Genomic DNA, 18,120 nt, shown 5'->3' with positions numbered 1-18,120 from the left:
ATGGTTTTCTTAAAAGTATTTCTATTCCTTTCATAGCTATCTCAGGGAAAAACACCTATTTTATGTGTTCAATCACTGATGAAGATTAATTTTTTTTCAGAACAGAGTGTATGTTTAACTAATTTGACCATACAATGAAAACTGGTTTTAAATGTATTTTTTATGGGATGTTTAGTGGTCATATCAGGGTAATTGACATATCTATCATCTCAGATATTTATAGTTCTTTTGTGTTGGGAACTGAAACAGTTTTGTCATTAAAAACTATTTTAGTCATGTGCATATGGTAGATTTTTTGGGTCCACTATATGACCTATCTATTTTTATAATTGTCCAACTAGCTTTGATTAACTTACTTCCATTTTAACATGTTGGATTTTGTTTTGTTTTGTTTTTGGTACCAGGGATTGAACCCAGGGGCATTTACCCACTAAGCCACATCCCCAGCCCTTTTTACATTTTTACATTGTATTTGAGACAGGGCCTTGCTAAAGTTGCTGAGACTGGTTTTGAATTCCCAATGCTCCTGCCTCAGCCTCCCGAGCTGCTGGGATCACAGGTGTGTGCATGGAGCCTGCTCAACGTGTGTCTTGTTGGCTTTCCAGGTAGGCCCGTACCTTCAGTCAGGGTGATGACCTTTAAGCACATGTACTTCCCTCCTTTCTCCCCTTGATCTGAAGGTTCCTGGCAGCATCACGTCAGAAGAAAAGCTCCCACCTACAGCAAACTGACTTCATTTTCTTTCAGAATAGGGAAGGGGAGCGCAGTGGTTCTGAGTGTGAGGTCAGACGCGCACTCCACAGGCCAGTCCTCTGTTGCCTTGTTTCTGCTCATGCGCATCGAGGACAGTGATGGCCTGCTCTCTGTCCTGCAGGGTGGGTTGATGACAGGTTGTTTCCTGGGCAGTATGCAGTGGGCAAGGACACTAACAAACCATGCTACCTTGTCTGCGTCTTGCCCAAGACGTGCCCCTTTGGCAGCAATGCTGGCACACATTAATGTGATCAGTTTATAATTGAAAGACAATAGTAGATGAATAATCTAAGAAGCCGGTGACACCTAAATTCAAAGCCAAGGCACATTTTAAATATGAATATGGGCTGGGTGCAGCTCAGGCAGAGCACTTGCCTGGCACTCATTGGCCCTGGGATCCATCCTCAGCACCGCAAACAGGATGGGAACAGATGTGTGTGGGTGTCATTTAGCCACTTACCTCTCCTGCTCTGCTTCTGGCAGATCCTTTGTGCTGTACCTTGCTGGACGAGCAGCGTTCCCCTTCTCCACTCTCCTTTTCCATAAAAATCATAAAATGCTCTGTGAATTTGCATGCCATCCTTGCACAGGGGCCGTGCTATTCTTCTCTAGATAGTTCCAGTTTTAGTACATGTTGTTAAATTAAAAAAAAAAAAAAATGACAGGAGGCTAATGTTCCAGAATAAGCACCTGCCCTGGACCCCAACAGACCAGTCTAAAAGTCCAAATGGAGTCACTTACCCTGATTCCAAGTCACCAAGCTGAAACTAGCCTGCTTATGGGGCTTTCTGAGAAATCCCACTAGGACAGTAACAGCCAAACAGACTTCGCCAGCTAGCATGGTGATGAAGTCAATCCTTTCGTCAGGCTCTTCCTGTTGCTTTGTCCCCCTTTCCTACAAGGAAATTACAAGGAAAGCTATTTTGAAATGACCCATGTGCCTTCCTTTGTTTCTGCTTTCTTTAGCTCTTTTCTGTCTGTGAAGTCAACCTCTTCAGCTGGGCCAATCAGAACATTCAATTCTAGTTTATGGGATGAAGTGTTGCCTGGTTCTGAAATGGAAAAGGAAGCCAATTAAGATTATCAAGCTGAATTATGGGATTGTGTCCTTATCAGTGTGCTGCAGATACCAGCTCTTACCTTCATCTTCACTCTTGATGCTGGTTCACACAGTGTGGACCAAGAAGCTACTAAGAAATGGTTTCACTGTAGGGAAGCAGCACTCTTGGCACTCAGTAGCTTCCTCATGACAAAATGGCGGAGGGATAACAGAAATAGAAACCCCAGTAGTTTGCAGTTCCTGTGGAACTGAGAGACTCAGACAACAGTTAACAGTTCCCCATGGAGAGGCAGGAGGGAGCTAAATCACACCGTTTTTGTGTGAAATAGTCACCCACAGTCACAGGGGACCTGCTTAACTCCCTCGGCAAACACTGGTAGCTTCCCCAGCCCTGTGTCCTCAAGAGTTTTATGGGGGACAGTGTCCTTGATCAGATGTACTCAGGACACTTATTTGAACTGGACATGTGGTTATTAATTCCTGCAGTTCCTCTGGAGTCTTCGAGCCTGGGTGAGCTGTGATTCTGTAAGACAGGATCACACCCTGTGTACTTCCCAGCTCCCTTAGCCTTGGAACCGCATCTTGAGGTTGTGGTCAGTGGCCTGACAACTTGAACCTTCTGACTGGGGGTGTTCTGGGGATGCTCAGAGCTGCATAGGCTGAAGGAATGCTGCATTTTGTACTCCCCACGTCTGGCAGGTTACTAAGACCCCTGGACCTCACATTCCTAATCTACAAAATGGAAACAATAAATATCACATCCTATGTTATTCAGTTTTTATGAGAATTAAAAGGAATAATATCTGTAGCTCAGTGGTGGAGCATGTGCTTCCCCTGCATGAGATTCTGGGAGAAAAAGAAAAAAGAAAAAAAAAAGGGGGGGTGGATTTCTACATCCACGAAAAACCTGGTGTCATAATGTACTCCATAATGTCTCTTTTCACTTTGTTCTTCCTCATGGAGCCTCAGTGGCCACCTGTCCTGCTGTCCTTTCTCTTGGACTCCTAAGCAGAAGGTTGTAGTATAATCAGGGAGAGGTCTAAAGGTGTGCTCCCTTTGATCCTCAGAGCACTAGGTTTTCTCTAGAGGGCAAAGGCTGAGCAATGTTATCCCTCCTGATGTCTGACCCTGGAGAAGGTCGAGGGTGTCACCCCTACCTCTGGGTCCTCATTTGGACTCCTCGAGCACAAGCATTTGAGTCTGTGCAGGATGAAAACCAGGATGGGGAAGTGAGAGCAATGGTGCCTCAGGTCCCCACTCATAGCCCTTTGTCCTGGAAGCTGCCCATGCAGTCCCAGCTTCCTGCAGGGCAGTCAGAGCGCAGGGCCTGTGGTTGTGGGGTGCAGGGAATCCCCCTTCATCTGCTCCTCACACTGACAGGCATACTATCAAAGACTGTGGGGGCTGTGTCAGTAGAGTAGGAAGCCATCCCTGAGGGACCCCCTCTTGCCAAACACAGGAGAATTCCACTATCAAAAGGAATAACTTAACTACTAATGACTGAAACACTGACTTAGATAATTCTATGAATTCGTGTTCTTCAAGGAAAAACAAAAAATTAGAATGGAAGAGCTCAGAATGGGAGAAAAGTTTTGAAATCATCTATCTGATAAGGGACTTGTATCTAAATACACAAGAAACCCTTACAATTAAATACATCAGTTCGAATAATGAGCAAAGGATCTGAATAGATATTTATCCAAAGGAGATAAAAGGCCAACCAACAGACACAGGGAAAAATGCTCAATGCCTTTAGCCACCAGGGAAATGATAACCCAGAACATAAGATGCCCCTTCACTCCATCCCGAATGGTGGCCATCCAGAGGATGGAGCAAGCAGGTGCTGGTGAGGATGTGGACAGCAGGAACTGCTGGTGGCAGAGTGGAACTTCAGCAGTGCAAAGGAGTGCAGCTATTCTGCCAAGGAGCCAACACCGTGTTGGCACGTGACTCACCCATTCTACTCTTGGTCTGTACTCCAGAGAGAGGAAGATGTATGTCCACACAAAGACTTGTGTACAAGTGCTCAGAGCAGTATCATAAACAAGACCCCCAAAGTGAAAAGAATGCAAATACTGAATCACTGATGAAAATCAATAAACTATAGAAACCCATCAAGGGAGTGTTATTTAGCCATAAAAAAGAAATGAAGTATGTATCTGAGCTACAAAGTAATTGGTAAAAGAAGCCAGACACAAAGAACTGCAGATTGCACACGCTATTCAAGTGAGATGCCAAGGGCAGGCAAATGCAGAAATAGGCAGGAACTGCTAGTGGGGTCTGCTTGCTTTTTGGTGTAGAGAAAAGTGTCTAACTCTGATAACAGTGATGGCTACACAACTCTGAATATGCTAGAAACCACTGAATTTTACACTTAGGTTGAATTTATGGTATTCAAATTATATCTCAGTAAGGTTATCTTTTAAAACTCAACAGTAAAAAAAAAAAAGTAATGATCCAACAACTTAAAACAGTAGAACCAAAATCCCAGCAGAACCAGAAGACCCCAGCAGAACCAGAACTGAGGGCTCATTTGTTTGTTATAGGAGCATCAGGGTGAAGTACTCAACCCACTTGCTGTGCTGGAGTACGGCTGAGTCCCAACATGGCCAACAGAAATGTAACAGAGTGTTGTAGTCAGCTTTTTTTGCTGCTGTGTCTAAAAGATCTGACCAGAAACATTTTAAAGGAGGAAAACTTTATTTGAGGGCTCACAGTTTCAGAAGTCTTAGCCCCCAAACAGCAGTCTCCATTCCTCAGGGCTCAAGGTGAGGCAGGACATCATGGCGGGAGAGTGTGGCAGGGGGAAGCAGCTCACACGGTGATCAGCAAGCAGAGAGAAAGAGACTCCAGATACAAATATATACCACGCCCCAGGTCCCACCTCCTCCAGCCACACCCACCACTTCAGTTTCCACCCAGTTAATCCCTATTGTTGGGAAAAGGTATAATGGCAGCCACACCCCAAAACACCCCAACATGGCGCCTGAGGAGCTTCTCTTCCTGCCTCTCCCTTTCCCGCTGGCAACAAAAACTCCCGCTGCCAATGCTCACTCCAGCCGGCGGAAACCTTAGCCCCAATAAGAACTGATCTCGTGGGCTCCGGAACTGACATCTGGAAGAACTTACCAATAAACAGGTGACCCGTCATTTACCTAAGCCCTGCCACCTCTCCTTAGATCTATGTAAGCCCACAGCCTTTTGTGATAAAGTGGAACTTCTCCGGTGATTTGTCTTGCGTCGCCATCTTCTTTCACCTATCAGGGGATTCATTCACTGATTGGGTTAAGACATTCACAACCCAATAATTTGTCCTCTGAACCTTCTTGCATTGTCTCATATGTGAGCTTTTGGGGGACATATCACATCCAAACCATCACACAGAATCATATTAAAGCTGTAAGTTTTTAGTAGTCATATTTAAAAGGTAAAAAAGAGGGCCTGGGGGTGTAGCTCAGTTGTTGAACATGTGTTTAGCCTGCAGGAGGCCCTGGGTTCCATCATACACCCAGTGGCTACACTAAAATTAAAAACAACAACAACAACAAAAACCCATTGGAGTTAATTTTACTAACACATTTTATTTAAACTGATATTGAAGCCGATTTAAAGGTATGTAGTTAGTGTAGTTAGGTAAATCAGGTCTAATGTCAAGTACGATAAATAAAATGGTGGCCATTATTGAGAATGGAGTCCAGAAAAGCAGAGCAGCACTTGGGGAAATTGAAATGTTAAAGTCCCCAAGGCTTGGAATCCACCCTAAGGAACTGTTAAAGAAGCAGCTCGCAGCAAACAGGGAGGTGCTAATCCAAACCGGCTCCAGGCCCTTCCTGCCCAGGTTACTCCTTCAGCCCACCTATCTCCCACCTTTGGGCCTCCCACCTGCATTCTATCACTTCAGGATAAAGGGAAACAAAGGATAAGAATGTGGGAAAACTAAAAGAAGACCTTAGCTATAAAAAAGGGAAGATCTTGCCTTCCACGGATTCAGCCTTTCAGTCTTCGGGTCCCCTTCTTCCTCTGGGAGAAGTCTTTTCTGCTGTCCTTTAATAAAGCTCCCACTGTCCACTCTACTCTTGCCTCCTCGTGCTTCTCTGGTGTTGTGCTTCAGCATTCGGGGGAGCAAGGACTCGTCACCAGTAAAACAGCAGTAACAATATGTTCAGAATATTTTCCAACATGTAATCAATGTGAAAATTATTATTGAAATATTTTCCTCTTTCAGAAGTTTTCAGAATCTGGTTGTTCTTTATACATATAATCCATTTCTATTCAGATGCTTAATTTTTATCATGTATTTGAATTTCATGAAATTTATAGTCTTAAAAATATATTCACAAACCCACTTTGTTCCAAATATACTAAAAAGTTTTCAGAAACTGAATTGAGAAGCAAGTGATCATTTTCCTTTAACATTTGCATTCATCTTGACAAAACAAGTTCATCTTTTTCTAGGAGAACTGGTTTACTTTGAAGCAAACACTTTTCCATTTCAAAACTATCACTTCATGTTAAATAATTTCACTTAGTCTTGTTTCAGCTCAGTTGTATTGATATCAGCATCAAAGGTTATTGCATAAATTGAAGAGCAACTCCGATTTGGGGGGTAGTTTTTGTGGCTAATCTGCATAATGCTGTTTTCTACAATTGAACCTACATTTTTGCATTAGAAAAATATGTGAAATCATCACTGTGAAATGTGTTGGGTAAACATATAATGGCAGCAGCACCCCAGAGAAAAACCCCAGCATGGCGTCTAACGACCCTCCTTCTCCTCTGTTTCTTTCACTGGCGCGAAACGTTCCCGCCGGCGCCAATGTTCAAACCCTGCTGGTAGGAAGCCTTAGCCCCAATTAGAATTAACTTCTTGGGCTCCGGAATGACATATGGAAGAGCTTGCCAATAAACGGGCGACCTGTTATCTACCTCAGCCCTGCGACCTCTCCTTAGACCTATATAAACACACAGCCTTTGGTAATAAAGCGGAAACCTCTTTGGTGATCTGTGTCGTGTGGTGCAGCGTCTTCCAGTCTTACAAAATGTAATCTGAAATTTGTTTTAATTAGCTTTTTGTGTTGCTATGACCAAAAGACAAGAAAAATTAAAGGAGGATAAGTTTATTTTAGTTCATGATTTCAGAGGTTCAGTCCGTGGTCAGCCCACCACCGCTCTGAGCCCTGGACAGGCAGCACATCTGGCTGGAGAGCCTGGCTGAGGAGGCAGCTCAGGACAGGTCAGCCAGGAAGTAGAGAAAGAGCTCCACCCACCAGGGACACAATATAACCCCCAAAGGCACACCCGGTGGCCCACCTCCTCCACCACACCCCACCTGGTCTTCAGTCACCAGTTCATCATCCACTGATAGGTCACACCTTTAGCAGTCCAATCATTTCACATCTGAAAAGCCCCACTTTGCCTTACACATGAGCTTGGGGGACACCTCACACCTAAACCATCACAATTTCTAAGACATCCCTATGGTCAGAGAGGAGTCTCAGACGATAGCTCTAAGCTCCAGGTTAGGTCTTTCATGTCCGTGTCCCAGCCTCTTTTATTATATTACTGAATATTTGAGAAATTCTAGAGCTGCAGTTAGAGTACATTTCCATGGCGCTCTTTCACAAGGCTCTCCACAAGCACTGCCAACATCCCCGCATCTTCCCACAGGCTGAGTTCCTGGCCTGATGGCGATCTTAGAGTTTGCACACACGGTAGACTCTGCACAAACTTCCCGTGCCACTCTTTGCAGTGTCTGCTTCCGAGGTGGGATACAAATGCTTTCACACATGTCCTGTGGTGGCAGAAGCAACAAGGGGCCATCAGGGTCCTGTTTAAAACTCCTCAAGTCTGGGTTTGGGGCAGTGTAGCTGGGTCACCTCTTGTGATAGAATTTCATTTTCTCACCGCCAGCTGGCCTTCTGGAAGGTTCAGGGTGCCTGCCATGGGTTGCATTTGAGAGGCTGTGAACTGGCCGCATGTCCCACTCTTGGAAGCCTGTGGCGCACCTGCTGTGTGGCTCATCCAGCTACTTCCTTCACCTCAGGTCTTCATCCAGGGCAGCTGCTTAGGTGTGCCTCCGACTGGCTGGCCTAAATGATGCTTCTAGAGTGGATGCACTCAAAACTACAGGGACAGAAAATAGAAAGGTGGCTGCCCAGGGCTGGGGGAGGGGAGCGCTTGAAGGGAGTTACAGTCTGCAAGATGAGAAAGCGCTAGAGAGCTATTGCACAACAATGTGAATGTACTCCACGCTACTGAACTGCAAACTTAAAAATGGTTAAGGTGTTAAACTGAACACAAAATTTGTAACCACAATTTTAAAGTCTTAAAAGGAACCCACTATTTGGTCTAACTATAATGCACTGATAATTGAAAAAATTTTAAAACAGTCTTGGAGAAAAAAAGAGCAGTCTTCGAGCTGGCGTCATTGTGCATACATACTGGCTGGGTGTGACTGTCGGGACAGGGACTTCCTCTGTCGTGAGTTGCAGCCCCCAGCCTGCTTTCCTACAGGCAAGCCAGGTTCTAGCTTCCTCGGACACTCCATCCAGTTTCTTCTAGGTCACGCCAACGGTGTCACCTTCTTCTTGCTCGGTTTTACCTAATAGCTGCTAGCTCGTCACTGTCCTTTAGCAGGAAGCCAGGGGGCTGCAGCTTGAGCTCTGAGGGCTTGGCCTAAGCCTTGGCTGGGCTGTTTTCTGAGTGTGATTAAAGTCAGGGAGGCTACACTCACCAGTGACCTGAGTGTGAGAAAGGGGAAGGCTAGAATGGGCAGTGGCCACAGCTTGCTGAAGCGAGTGCCCGGTGGTACAGTACCGTCACACTGAGTCCGTCAGGGGCACTCAAGTGCACAATGTCGCAGCCTGCTTCTTCGGAAATCTCTCACAGAGAAGGGGTTAAAGTTTGGGTCAGGCCTGTTTGCTTGCCCTCGAGCACACTTCCACGTGGACTGCTGGAATGTGCTCCCACAGCATATCTGGAAGCTAATATTTGGTGAGTGCTGTCCTGTTGCCCCTGCTTGTTCTGCTCCAATGAGATGAGACAGAGGCAGCTCTGTGAATGCTGTGTCCACCAGGCCAAAACTGGGTGTCCTTGGGTTGTGTCCCCAAAGGGGAGGCCGGCTGGCTGGCAGCCAGGAGCACTACAACATCACACAGAGGGAGGGGAGCCTGTGTGGGCTGCACTGTCCCCCTTCACATGGTGTCTCCTGAGCCCCACAGCTTCAGGAGGAAAAGTCACCCTCACGTCACACTTCACCTAAGACGCTATTCCACCGTCACAGCAGAACGGCCAGAGCTGGGAATCTACGCCCTGACTTCCACCTGCCAAGCTGAGTGCATTTCTACTCTCAGGCACTGCCAGCACCTCGTGCCAGAGTATAGTTTCCCAGGGGCTTGCTTTGAGGGGCGAGCAGGAGGAAAGGGGTTCTTTCTCACTGTCGACACTAGCTCAGATCTGGCGTGGCGGGCCGCCTGGTCTGTGAGCTCCATCTCTCACATTCCATCATTCATTCTTCCTCTGCCCAGTGAGGGTCACTGGGTGCCTATCCTGTGCCCAGGTGGTGCTCTGGGGTCAGGTAAACCCAGCCGGGCAGGGTTCTGCTGTGTTCACGTTCCCGCAGCAGAAAATGGGTGAAAGAGAGGGAGTATGTTGTTTCCGTGTCGTGCTCATGCAAGAGGGAGGCAGAGTAAGGAGACAGGCGAGCTTGGGTGGCGTGGGGCAGCCCCGAGGACAGGAAAACCCAAGGGCTTCCTGGGAAGGCCAGCCGGATCCTGAGTGAGCCACACTCCAAGGCTGGGAGGGGCGGGCTTGGCAGAGATGGAGCCGGGTGTTCAGGGGCATCGAGGAGATCGGTGTGAGGGATCCGTCAGTGCTGCAGTGAGAACAGGGGCAGAATGAGCTTGGAGCAGGTCTGTTACCTATGTGACAGAGGTGCTCGCAGCACCCACCTGGGTGGCCGTGGCGGAGGCCCTCACTGGCAGCTCCAAGATGTCGAGAAAGCCATGTCCTTTTCAGCAAATAACCGGTTCCTTTTTGAGAAATATTGTCTAGATTTCTCCTGGGTCCTGTTAGACTCTGGGAACCTCGTTGTGGGACCCCAAATAATCTGACAGTTTACAAAAAGTGTGACCATCCAGACAGCGAAGGAGCTGGGCGAGCCCATCAGGGGCCTCGGGAAGTGGACATGGACCCCAAGCACCGGGGAACAGTGTGACGCCTCAGGAGGTAGAGGTCCTCTCTGACCAGGTAGGCAAGCCCGAAGGGCAGACGGCTTTGTACAGTGCACACCCCAAGCTTATGACCTGCCCTCTGGGCTCCTGCTGCACTGCAGGGCTGGGTGGGAGCCCCCACGCCCAGGGGTAAGATGATGATGGAAGACAGCAGTGAAGCCTCGCATGTGAGGCCCTGCAGCTGGATCTGGCATGTCCTCCAGGGACCCACATCTAAAGCCTTCTTCCCAGCTGGTGCTGCTGGGAGGCAGTGGGACCGTCAAGAGTTGGGCCTGGTGGGAGGTCTTCTAGTCACTGGAGGCATGCTCTTGAAGGGGGATTGTGGGACCTGGCCCTCCTCTTCCTGTGTTTGTAGTACCAGCTCCGAGGTGAGCAGCCTCCTTGGTCACACCCACCCACCATCATGGACTGTGCTGCCACAGGCCCAAGCAATAGGGCCCTTCATTGCCATAAGCCAAAACAAACCTTTCCTCTTTTATAGTCTATGATCTCAGGCATTTTGTTATAGTAACCGGAAGCTGACTAATCCCCAAGTAGCCTAAGTGCTGGACCGGAGAAAGGAACATGGGTCAGTGAGAAATAGCATTGGGCTCTGGGATCTGCTTAGGGTTGAGGGCTACAGCAGCCTCTCTATCTTCTAGGACTGTCCTAATAAAGTGTCACAAACAGGTGACTTCAACAGCCACATTCTTTTCCAGCTCTGGAGGCTGGAAGTCCAAGAGCAAGGATTCAGCAGGACGGGCTTCCCTGAGGCTTGGCTTGCAGGTGGTAGCTTCTTCACCTTACCTCCCTGCGTCACCTGTGTCTTTGTCCAATTTCCCTCCTTTATAAGGGTACCATCTGTGCAGGACTAAGGCCTGACACCAAACAATGTCCTCTTCACTTGACCTCAGTAAAGACTCCGTCTCCAAATCTCTCAGGTTCCAAGGTCCTGGCTTAGCACTGCAACAGCAGAGTATTTTTGGAATGAGGCAGGGACGAGATTGAACCCATAACAGCAGCCCTCGGGTTTTCTTCCTGGTCTTAGTGTGACCAGTTTGCATGGCCTTCTCCCCACTACTACCTGGGGTGTGTGGTGGTGGTCAGCCATCCACGTTGCCCGTGGTTTTCTGGTGGTCGGCCTGAACTATTCCAGAAGAGTGAGGTCCCCAAAGCTGAGGGGAGGCTGGACAGTGCTGGGCCTTCCCTTGGGGGTGGGGGTGCTCTCCCTGTTGAGATGGGTGCTGTGCTGTGTAGGAGGGCCCTGGAGTTGCTGCTGCCTTGGAGGTTAGTGCGGGCAGGGGGCTGGACCTCGCTGGGCTTTTCCTCCTCTAGAAACTGGAAGGTTGGACTCTGACTCCTCAGACTTGCTTGGCACCAGCTTTCCCGTGGCCTGGGCTCCCCCGAGCAGGGAAGCCTGGAGGTGAGGGGCAGCCACATCAGGGGGTGCCAGTGTCTGCACGTGCAGAACAGAGACCACAGTTCCGTGCAGGGCAGCAGCAGCTGAGCAGGCGCAAGCCGTGCGGTGCGAGGTGGTGCAGGGCTTCTGGGCAGTGCCTTTGGTGATGTTGGTTCTGGCCCTGTAGTTTCCAGGCCCGATTTTCTGCTCTCTGAAAGTTCTGCAGCTGATCTACCAGCATTCTAAGTGTGGCTGTGTGACCATGACACGAAAATCTGAATTTTAATTTTGAGCAGTTTAGATGTAGACAGCTGACGGTGGCTACTGACTAACGCACGGATGGCAGACTGCTAGAGCCAGAGAGGATGGTGGGGTGTCCTCAGAAGACAACTGAAACCGACCAAGGTCCTGGGGCCCAGGGGACATACCAAGACCCTGGACTTGCTCGTGAAGGACAAGAGCTGATGCAGTCAGCGAGGCTGGCACAGCTGTGGCAGACTTGAGCCTCGTTGTGGGATGACAGGCAGGAAACCTGTGGCGAACCAGGGACCAGCCAGGCATTATCGCAGCGGCAGAGTCAGGCAGGAGGTGGTGGGGACAGAAGGACAGCCGACAAGATCTGTTGGGAGGCACCTCAGGGTTCCACGCTCGTGATGTGCTGGGGTCAGTCAGGGGCTTTGGACCTAAGGATCTCTGCCGAGTTGGAGAACTGGGAGTCACGCAGGGGGCCGAGGCGGGGAAAAGTGGGGGTTAATGAGTCAGGCAAGGGCATGTGACAATCATCTGACAAGGTGCAGCAGTGCTAGGTGGAGGCTGGGGGAGGCCGCGTGGGGACGCACTTCATTAAGCCCTAGAACTCAGAGCAGCATGTGGCCTTAGGTGGCACTTCTCCAGCAGAGCTGATCAGCAGTCACACAGATGCTTTAAAAATACAGGTGCTGGGCTGCGTGACAGACACACGGCCTGAGAATCTCCTCTTAGGGTCACCTGGGCCATTGGTCACAAGCACCAACACAGAAGAGCCTTTTAAAATTGTTTCCTGTAGACCTGTTACATAAAGACCTTCTAAAGAAGAACTTACAACACCTGTGTGCCCCTAAATGAGGCCACTTAAAGACGACATTTAAAATCTCTCCTGTAGTGGGGTAACCAGTGGTAATATGTTGGGTTCATAAAAACTCAAATAACCTTGATGTTTTTCACCTGTGTAGGTTTGTGGTGTGTGGATGTATTAACTATTATCATTTGTGACACTGGAGATTGAATCCAGAGACTACCACTGAGCTACATCTACAGTCCTTTTTTAAATTATTATTTTGAGACAGGGTCTTGCTAAATTGCTCAAGCTGGCCTTGAACTTTTGATCCTCCTGCCTCAGCCTCCTGAACTGCTGAGACTACAGGTGGGGCCATGTGCCTGGCTGATGTGTGGATTTATGAGTCACTTCTGCTTTCCCGATATTGATCATCACAGACTCCTTATTCTCTCAGAATTGGGACTGGCCATCCTTGCACAAGGCTGCATGAGGAGAGGAGCCAGAGGCAGGATCCTGGCTGGACTGTCCTTGCCAGGACTCTTGTTCTGAGAGTGAGATCAGAGAGCGGAGGCTGCCCAGGGCTTTCCTGCCCACAGGTCCGAGCTGGCAAGGACGTAGATTTGTCGCCCTCTAGTGGCATCTTGTAACAACTGCAAGCAGGCTGAACTTGCTGTGCGGGGGGGGCCCCAGGTTGTTTTCAGAGGCAAAAGAGATCCACCTGGTACCGACGGCCACAGGCCACTTCCCCCACCTGAAGACAAGCAAGCCCTGTTGGGGATCTGAATGGCCACGAGGCAGCGGAGTGGAGTTCGTATGCTCCTCTTCACTGCCTCACCTGCGCTGGTTAAACTCTGGGCCAGGCGAGGGCGAGTCTGGGTGGAGCAGTCGGACAGGTGAGGGAGCCTGAGTTTGACTCCCAGATACCACTCTCCAGCTGCGGGAGCTGGGTCTATGCTCTTTTTGAACTGAAAGTTCCCACTATTAAAATAATTAGGAGAGGGGGTGAAATGGAAACGGGGTGGAGCTGGAGTTCACCATGTGCACTGAGGTAGGAATGGAGATGTTCTGCACGTCAGAGGGGTGAAGTGGCCTAGAGGCCTCAGTGTTGTCTGGGCCTCTACCCTGAAGTCCGGCCAGTGAACCTCTCTGCAGGAAAACAGGCAGATTTACGCAGACCAGGATAACTAAGGGTGAAACCATCCCTTGCCTCAACAGTCAGACCAGGATGAAAGGCAGCTGGGGACGCCCTGGGCAGAGGATCATCGCCCCCCCCCCCCCCCAGATCCCAGTCAATGATGAGCCTGTGGCTCCGCCAGCTGCAGGGACTTGGGGAGTGGGCTGAGGCGTTGTGACCCTGAATTGCTAATTGTGCTTCCCAGAGACCACAGGAGCAGAAAGGGAGCTCGGCCAAGGCCTGTGGAGGCTGCTTCAGTCAGCTCTTCTTCTCTGCTGTGACCAAAAGACCTGAGAAGAACAACGGTGGAGGAGGAGGAGTTTATTTGGGAGCTCATGGGTTCAGAGGTCTCAGTCCCTGGACAGCCGGCTCCATTTCTCAGGGCTCGAGGTGAGGCAGGACACCATGGCAGGAGAGTGTGGTGGAGGGAAGCAGCTCACCTGATGATCAGGAAGCAGAGAGGCTCCACTTGCCAGGTACAAGATACATACCCCACTGCCACGCCCCAGTGCTCACCTCCTCCAGCATGCCCTACCACTTAGTTTCCACGCAGTCAATCCCATCAGGGGTTAATTCAGTGATTGGTTTGAGGCTCCCATAACTGGGTCATTTCTCCTCTGAACCTTGCATTGTCTCACATGTGCTTTTGGGGGACACCTCACATCCAAACCATAACAGAGGCAGAGTGGGGACACAGGTGAGGGGCTCGGATGACATGCGCTTTGGCATGGCCCCTCTTGGGTTACTTTACCCTCCAGTTCCCCGGGGGAAGGTTGAGAAATGTCTATTCATGTATGTTGACGACCTCACAAAGTGTGTCAAATATCCAGACTAATCTTAGAATCAGACGTCTTGCACTTTCTCATCCCTCCTCTTTCAGAGGCACGACCCAAGATGTCCTTTGAAGCCACTTTCCCACTGTTTTATGTGGCCCTGGTGTGACTGGGATCACATCTGAATATGCTTTTTTAAATATTTATTTTTTAGTTACAGGTGGACACAGCATCTTTATTTTTATGTGGTGCTGAGGATCGAACCCAGGGCCTCACGCATGGTAGGTGAGCACGCTACCTCTGAGCCCCAGCCCACGTCTGAACACCTTTTACAAACTGGGAGACGGTTGATCTGGGATGAGCTGCTGCCCAAGGCAGTCCCAGCTGCTTTCCATCCTGGTCTGATGGCCCAGTGGTCCCCCAGGGCCTGCCTAGCAGAAAATGCCCGCTGCCCCACAGGTGTCCCCCTCTATGCCAGAGCAAAGACTGCCGCAGCATCCGGGGGCTGCCATGGGCGATGCCTGTGGAGACTCGGAGACCTCCTCTTAAGGACAGCCCCTCTCTACCTTTTCTTTCTTCTTTCTGCCCCAGATGCAAATGCAAACAGAACCAAGGGGATGAGGCCCGCCCAGGTGTGGTGGGACCTGAGCTGGAGGCTGCTGGGCCCTGAAGGCCCTGAGACCTTCCCAGCCTGCACCATTCCCCCGATGGTGCTCACCCGGGGACTAAACTTCACGACGCTTCGCAGAGCTGCTGCTTGCAGCTGCACCTAATAGTAACCACAGTACTTTGAAATAAATTCTTTTTTTGCTTAATTGGACTGTTACTTCTGTTGTTTGCAACCAAAGAACCCTAACTGCTGTAGAGCGGGTACTTTGAATCGTCTGTAGACAACGCCCTCTCCAGGCGATGTGGAGACCTGGGAGCTGATTATCGGGTGCCTTTGGGCCAACAGGCAGTGGCGGTCTCATTGCTGCTTGGATGGGAGCTGGCAGCTCATGGGGTCCTCTGGCACTCGACCTGGACCCACAAGCATCTAGGTGCCAAGGGCAGAGCACTGGCAGATGCCGTGGTTGAGAGAGATAAGGACGTTCCCCTGTGGACGGGACGGCTGCTCCTGGATAGTGCATCACTGAAGGTGAGAAAAATTAATGACTTCACATATAGAAATTCTCACTTCACAGCATGCACTGAACTCAGAGGCTTGGTGTGACTTTGCTGAAAGAATGTTTTGTGGGCCATAGGGAACAAGCCTGAGGTCACTTGAAGTGGGACTCGGACATTGGCTTTGTAGACTTCAGAGTGATGTCAGGGCACATGCCCAGCGTGGCAAAGTGCCTTCTGGGAAAGCGAGGGCATTGTTGTGAAGCTCAGGATACCCACAACCGGCAGGGATTCTTGGTGATTTGTCCTTTTGAAGACTGTGTGGCAGATGGCAGTCTGCAGAGCCCTCACTGGAATGCTCTAGAACGTGCGTCTGACTTCAGCACAGCCTGGGGACATGGCTCAGAATCAGAGTGGCAAAGAGGAGTCAAGTTACAAGAACTGCAGGGCTCCTGTACGGTCTGACCTCCAGGAGGCTTGCTGTGGTCTGCATGTGAGTGTCCCCCAGCAGCTCCTGTGAGATGGAGGGGAAGGGGTGGGTAGGAGGCCCTTAGCCCAATCAGTGCATGAATCCACCTAACTGGATAGGCAGGTGCCGTGTGGCTGGGGAAGGTGGGGCCCTGGGCCTTGCCTTTGGGAAACGGGTATCTTGTCGCTGGTGAGTGGGGCACTGCTGCTTCCTTGACGGCATGCCCTGGCTGCTTTCCTCCTCTAAACCCTTTGCCACGTTCGCCTCGCCTCCGGCCCAGAGCAAAGGAGTCGGCCATGTATGGACTGAGACCTTGGAAACCGTGAGTCCAAATCAAATTTTCTTCCTTTAAAATTGTTCTTCTCAGGTATTTTGGTCACAGTGATATAAAAAGCAGACCTAAACAGTGCTGGACCAAGAAGAGTTGGGCCTCCTGTTGATACTCTGAATCTCTTCAGCTGAAGCTGGTTCATGTCCCAGAAACCCTGCGTTTACCAAGCAGCCCTGGGACTCCCGGTGGCCGCGGTGCTGGCTAAGGCAATTCTGCTCACAGCTTTGCAGGGGTGTGATGCTAAAGGGCCAGAACCTCTGGTCTCATGCAGAGGAGGGAGATGGGCGCTGACGGACCCTCACACACAAGTCCCTGACAGTTTCTCCTTCCATCGAGGCCTCGAGGTGAAAGCTGGAGAATTCCTCTGAACCGTGTTCCTGGGCAGGCCAGAGGTAATGACAGTCAGCATTCAGCCCTGGGCACCTCTGCTACCTGTCACCCAGCCCCGCCCACAGCTCTGCCAGTTCCTCGCTCCAGGGTCCTCGATGGTGCCCTTCCCACCTGCCCAGATATGGCCCCACTGCAGGGTCACCCCTACGCATGATTGCTGAAAGGTCTGACTCTTGTCACCTTCCATGGGACCCTTGGAGGAGTGGTGCCGGGCACCTCCTATCCCTTTCCTAGCAGAAGAGCCATGTGGACCTGGGAGCATGCTGGCCGTAACCTGTGACACCCTATTTTTTTGTTTGTTTACTTGTGGCTGGGGATTGAAGCCAAATTAACAAGAGAAAAGTAGAGGGTGGGGTGGTGCTCACCTGTGACCCCAGCTCCTCAGGAGGCCGGGCAGCAGTACGCAAGCCTGGGCACTTTAGAGATACCTTGTCTCAAATATAAAATGGGCTGCAGATGCCGCTCAGCGGGACGGGGCTTGCCTCGTGTGTGCCAGGCCCCGGGTTACATCCCCAGTGCCAGCTCCTGTCCCCAGGAAAGGAAAAGAAAGAAAGAAACAAAAAACCAACAACAACAAGGAAAGAAAAGCACACAATTTATTCAAAATAAATTTTACTTGACGTGGAAACCTTTGGGAGAAAAAGCCCTAAACACAGGGGCCTGTGCTGCTCGTTTCTGCAGTGCGGGCTGCACCCGGGCCCCAGGCCTGCTGGGCAAATGCTCTGTGCAGAGCTACGCTCCAGTCGGGAAGAAGCGCTTGCTTGTTGGAATGGAGTCTCACCATGTTGCCTGCGCTGGCTTCGAGCTCCTGGGGAGGGGGCTATTGCAGGCAGGTGGAGGGGCCTGTGGGGGTCAGGCAAGTGCCCCACCTTGGCTTCAGAGAAGCAGGTGTGTCCTGCCTGCCCTCCTGAGCCTGAGTAACCTTACCCTTGGGTTTGCTGGAGGGTGGACCAAGTGCACGACTGCGACTGAAGCCCAAGCTGGGACATGGGATGGCGAGCGAGCAGACGTGCGGGGCCTGTGTCTTCAGAGCAGGCCGCTCCTCTCCTCTGGCCGTAGGGAGGAGGTGCCTCCAAAACAAGGGTGGGAGCAGGTGAGGGGAACCTTCTGCTCCTGCTGTTTTCCTAAAGACGAAGGGGCCATGTTTGGGGATCCCGTTCTGAACCCTGTCACCCTATGGCAGAGGGTTAGCATGAGAGGGTTGACTCCGGGGCCGGGTGACACCACCCAGATGGTCAGTCAGCTTTGTGTTTCACACGTGTCTTGGGAGACTTTGAGAGAAGGTGGTTTGGAATCCCTGGGGTTTGGGGCTGGTTGGGGGCTGGTACCACAGCCTGTCATCTCCTGACAGTCTCCTGGGGCTGGGATGACGGGGGTCGGGGAGCTGGGATGAGGGGTGGGTGTCACCACAGGGCTGCTTT

The 18,120-nt window shown here is 50.5% G+C and overlaps 1 protein-coding gene and 1 non-coding gene across 13 annotated transcripts in view; one reads left to right on the top strand and one right to left on the bottom strand.

Annotated features, from left to right (window-relative positions):
* LOC124095888 (uncharacterized) overlaps positions 1-18,120 on the top strand; it is a 33,309-nt gene that overhangs the window by 3,772 nt on the left and 11,417 nt on the right. The window contains exons 1-5 of one of the 12 annotated variants that reach the window (XM_058580921.1): positions 8,710-9,189; positions 9,952-10,060; positions 13,838-14,022; positions 14,626-14,686; positions 14,997-15,220. In XM_058580921.1, coding sequence (XP_058436904.1) covers positions 8,873-9,189; positions 9,952-10,060; positions 13,838-14,022; positions 14,626-14,686; positions 14,997-15,026 — 702 coding nt within the window. In that variant the 5' untranslated portion in view covers positions 8,710-8,872 and the 3' untranslated portion in view covers positions 15,027-15,220. Of the gene's footprint in view, positions 1-8,436; positions 10,061-13,837; positions 14,109-14,619; positions 14,691-14,996; positions 17,793-18,120 lie in introns of those variants that run through there. The other 11 variants (XM_058580920.1, XM_058580919.1, XM_058580918.1 and 8 more) reach the window with 11 other exon arrangements.
* Positions 1,298-1,402, bottom strand: LOC124095965 (U6 spliceosomal RNA). The gene has a single exon (XR_006852738.1). It is a non-coding gene; the product is annotated as a U6 spliceosomal RNA (small nuclear RNA).

This window comes from Marmota monax, unplaced genomic scaffold (assembly GCF_021218885.2).
Source record: "Marmota monax isolate L192 unplaced genomic scaffold, Marmota_monax_Labrador192_F-V1.1 WCK01_AAM20220418_F8-fsc00083, whole genome shotgun sequence".
Classification (NCBI taxonomy): domain Eukaryota; kingdom Metazoa; phylum Chordata; class Mammalia; order Rodentia; family Sciuridae; genus Marmota; species Marmota monax.
Note: the sequence above shows the minus strand (reverse complement) of the source record. Positions and strands in the feature narration are given on the sequence as shown.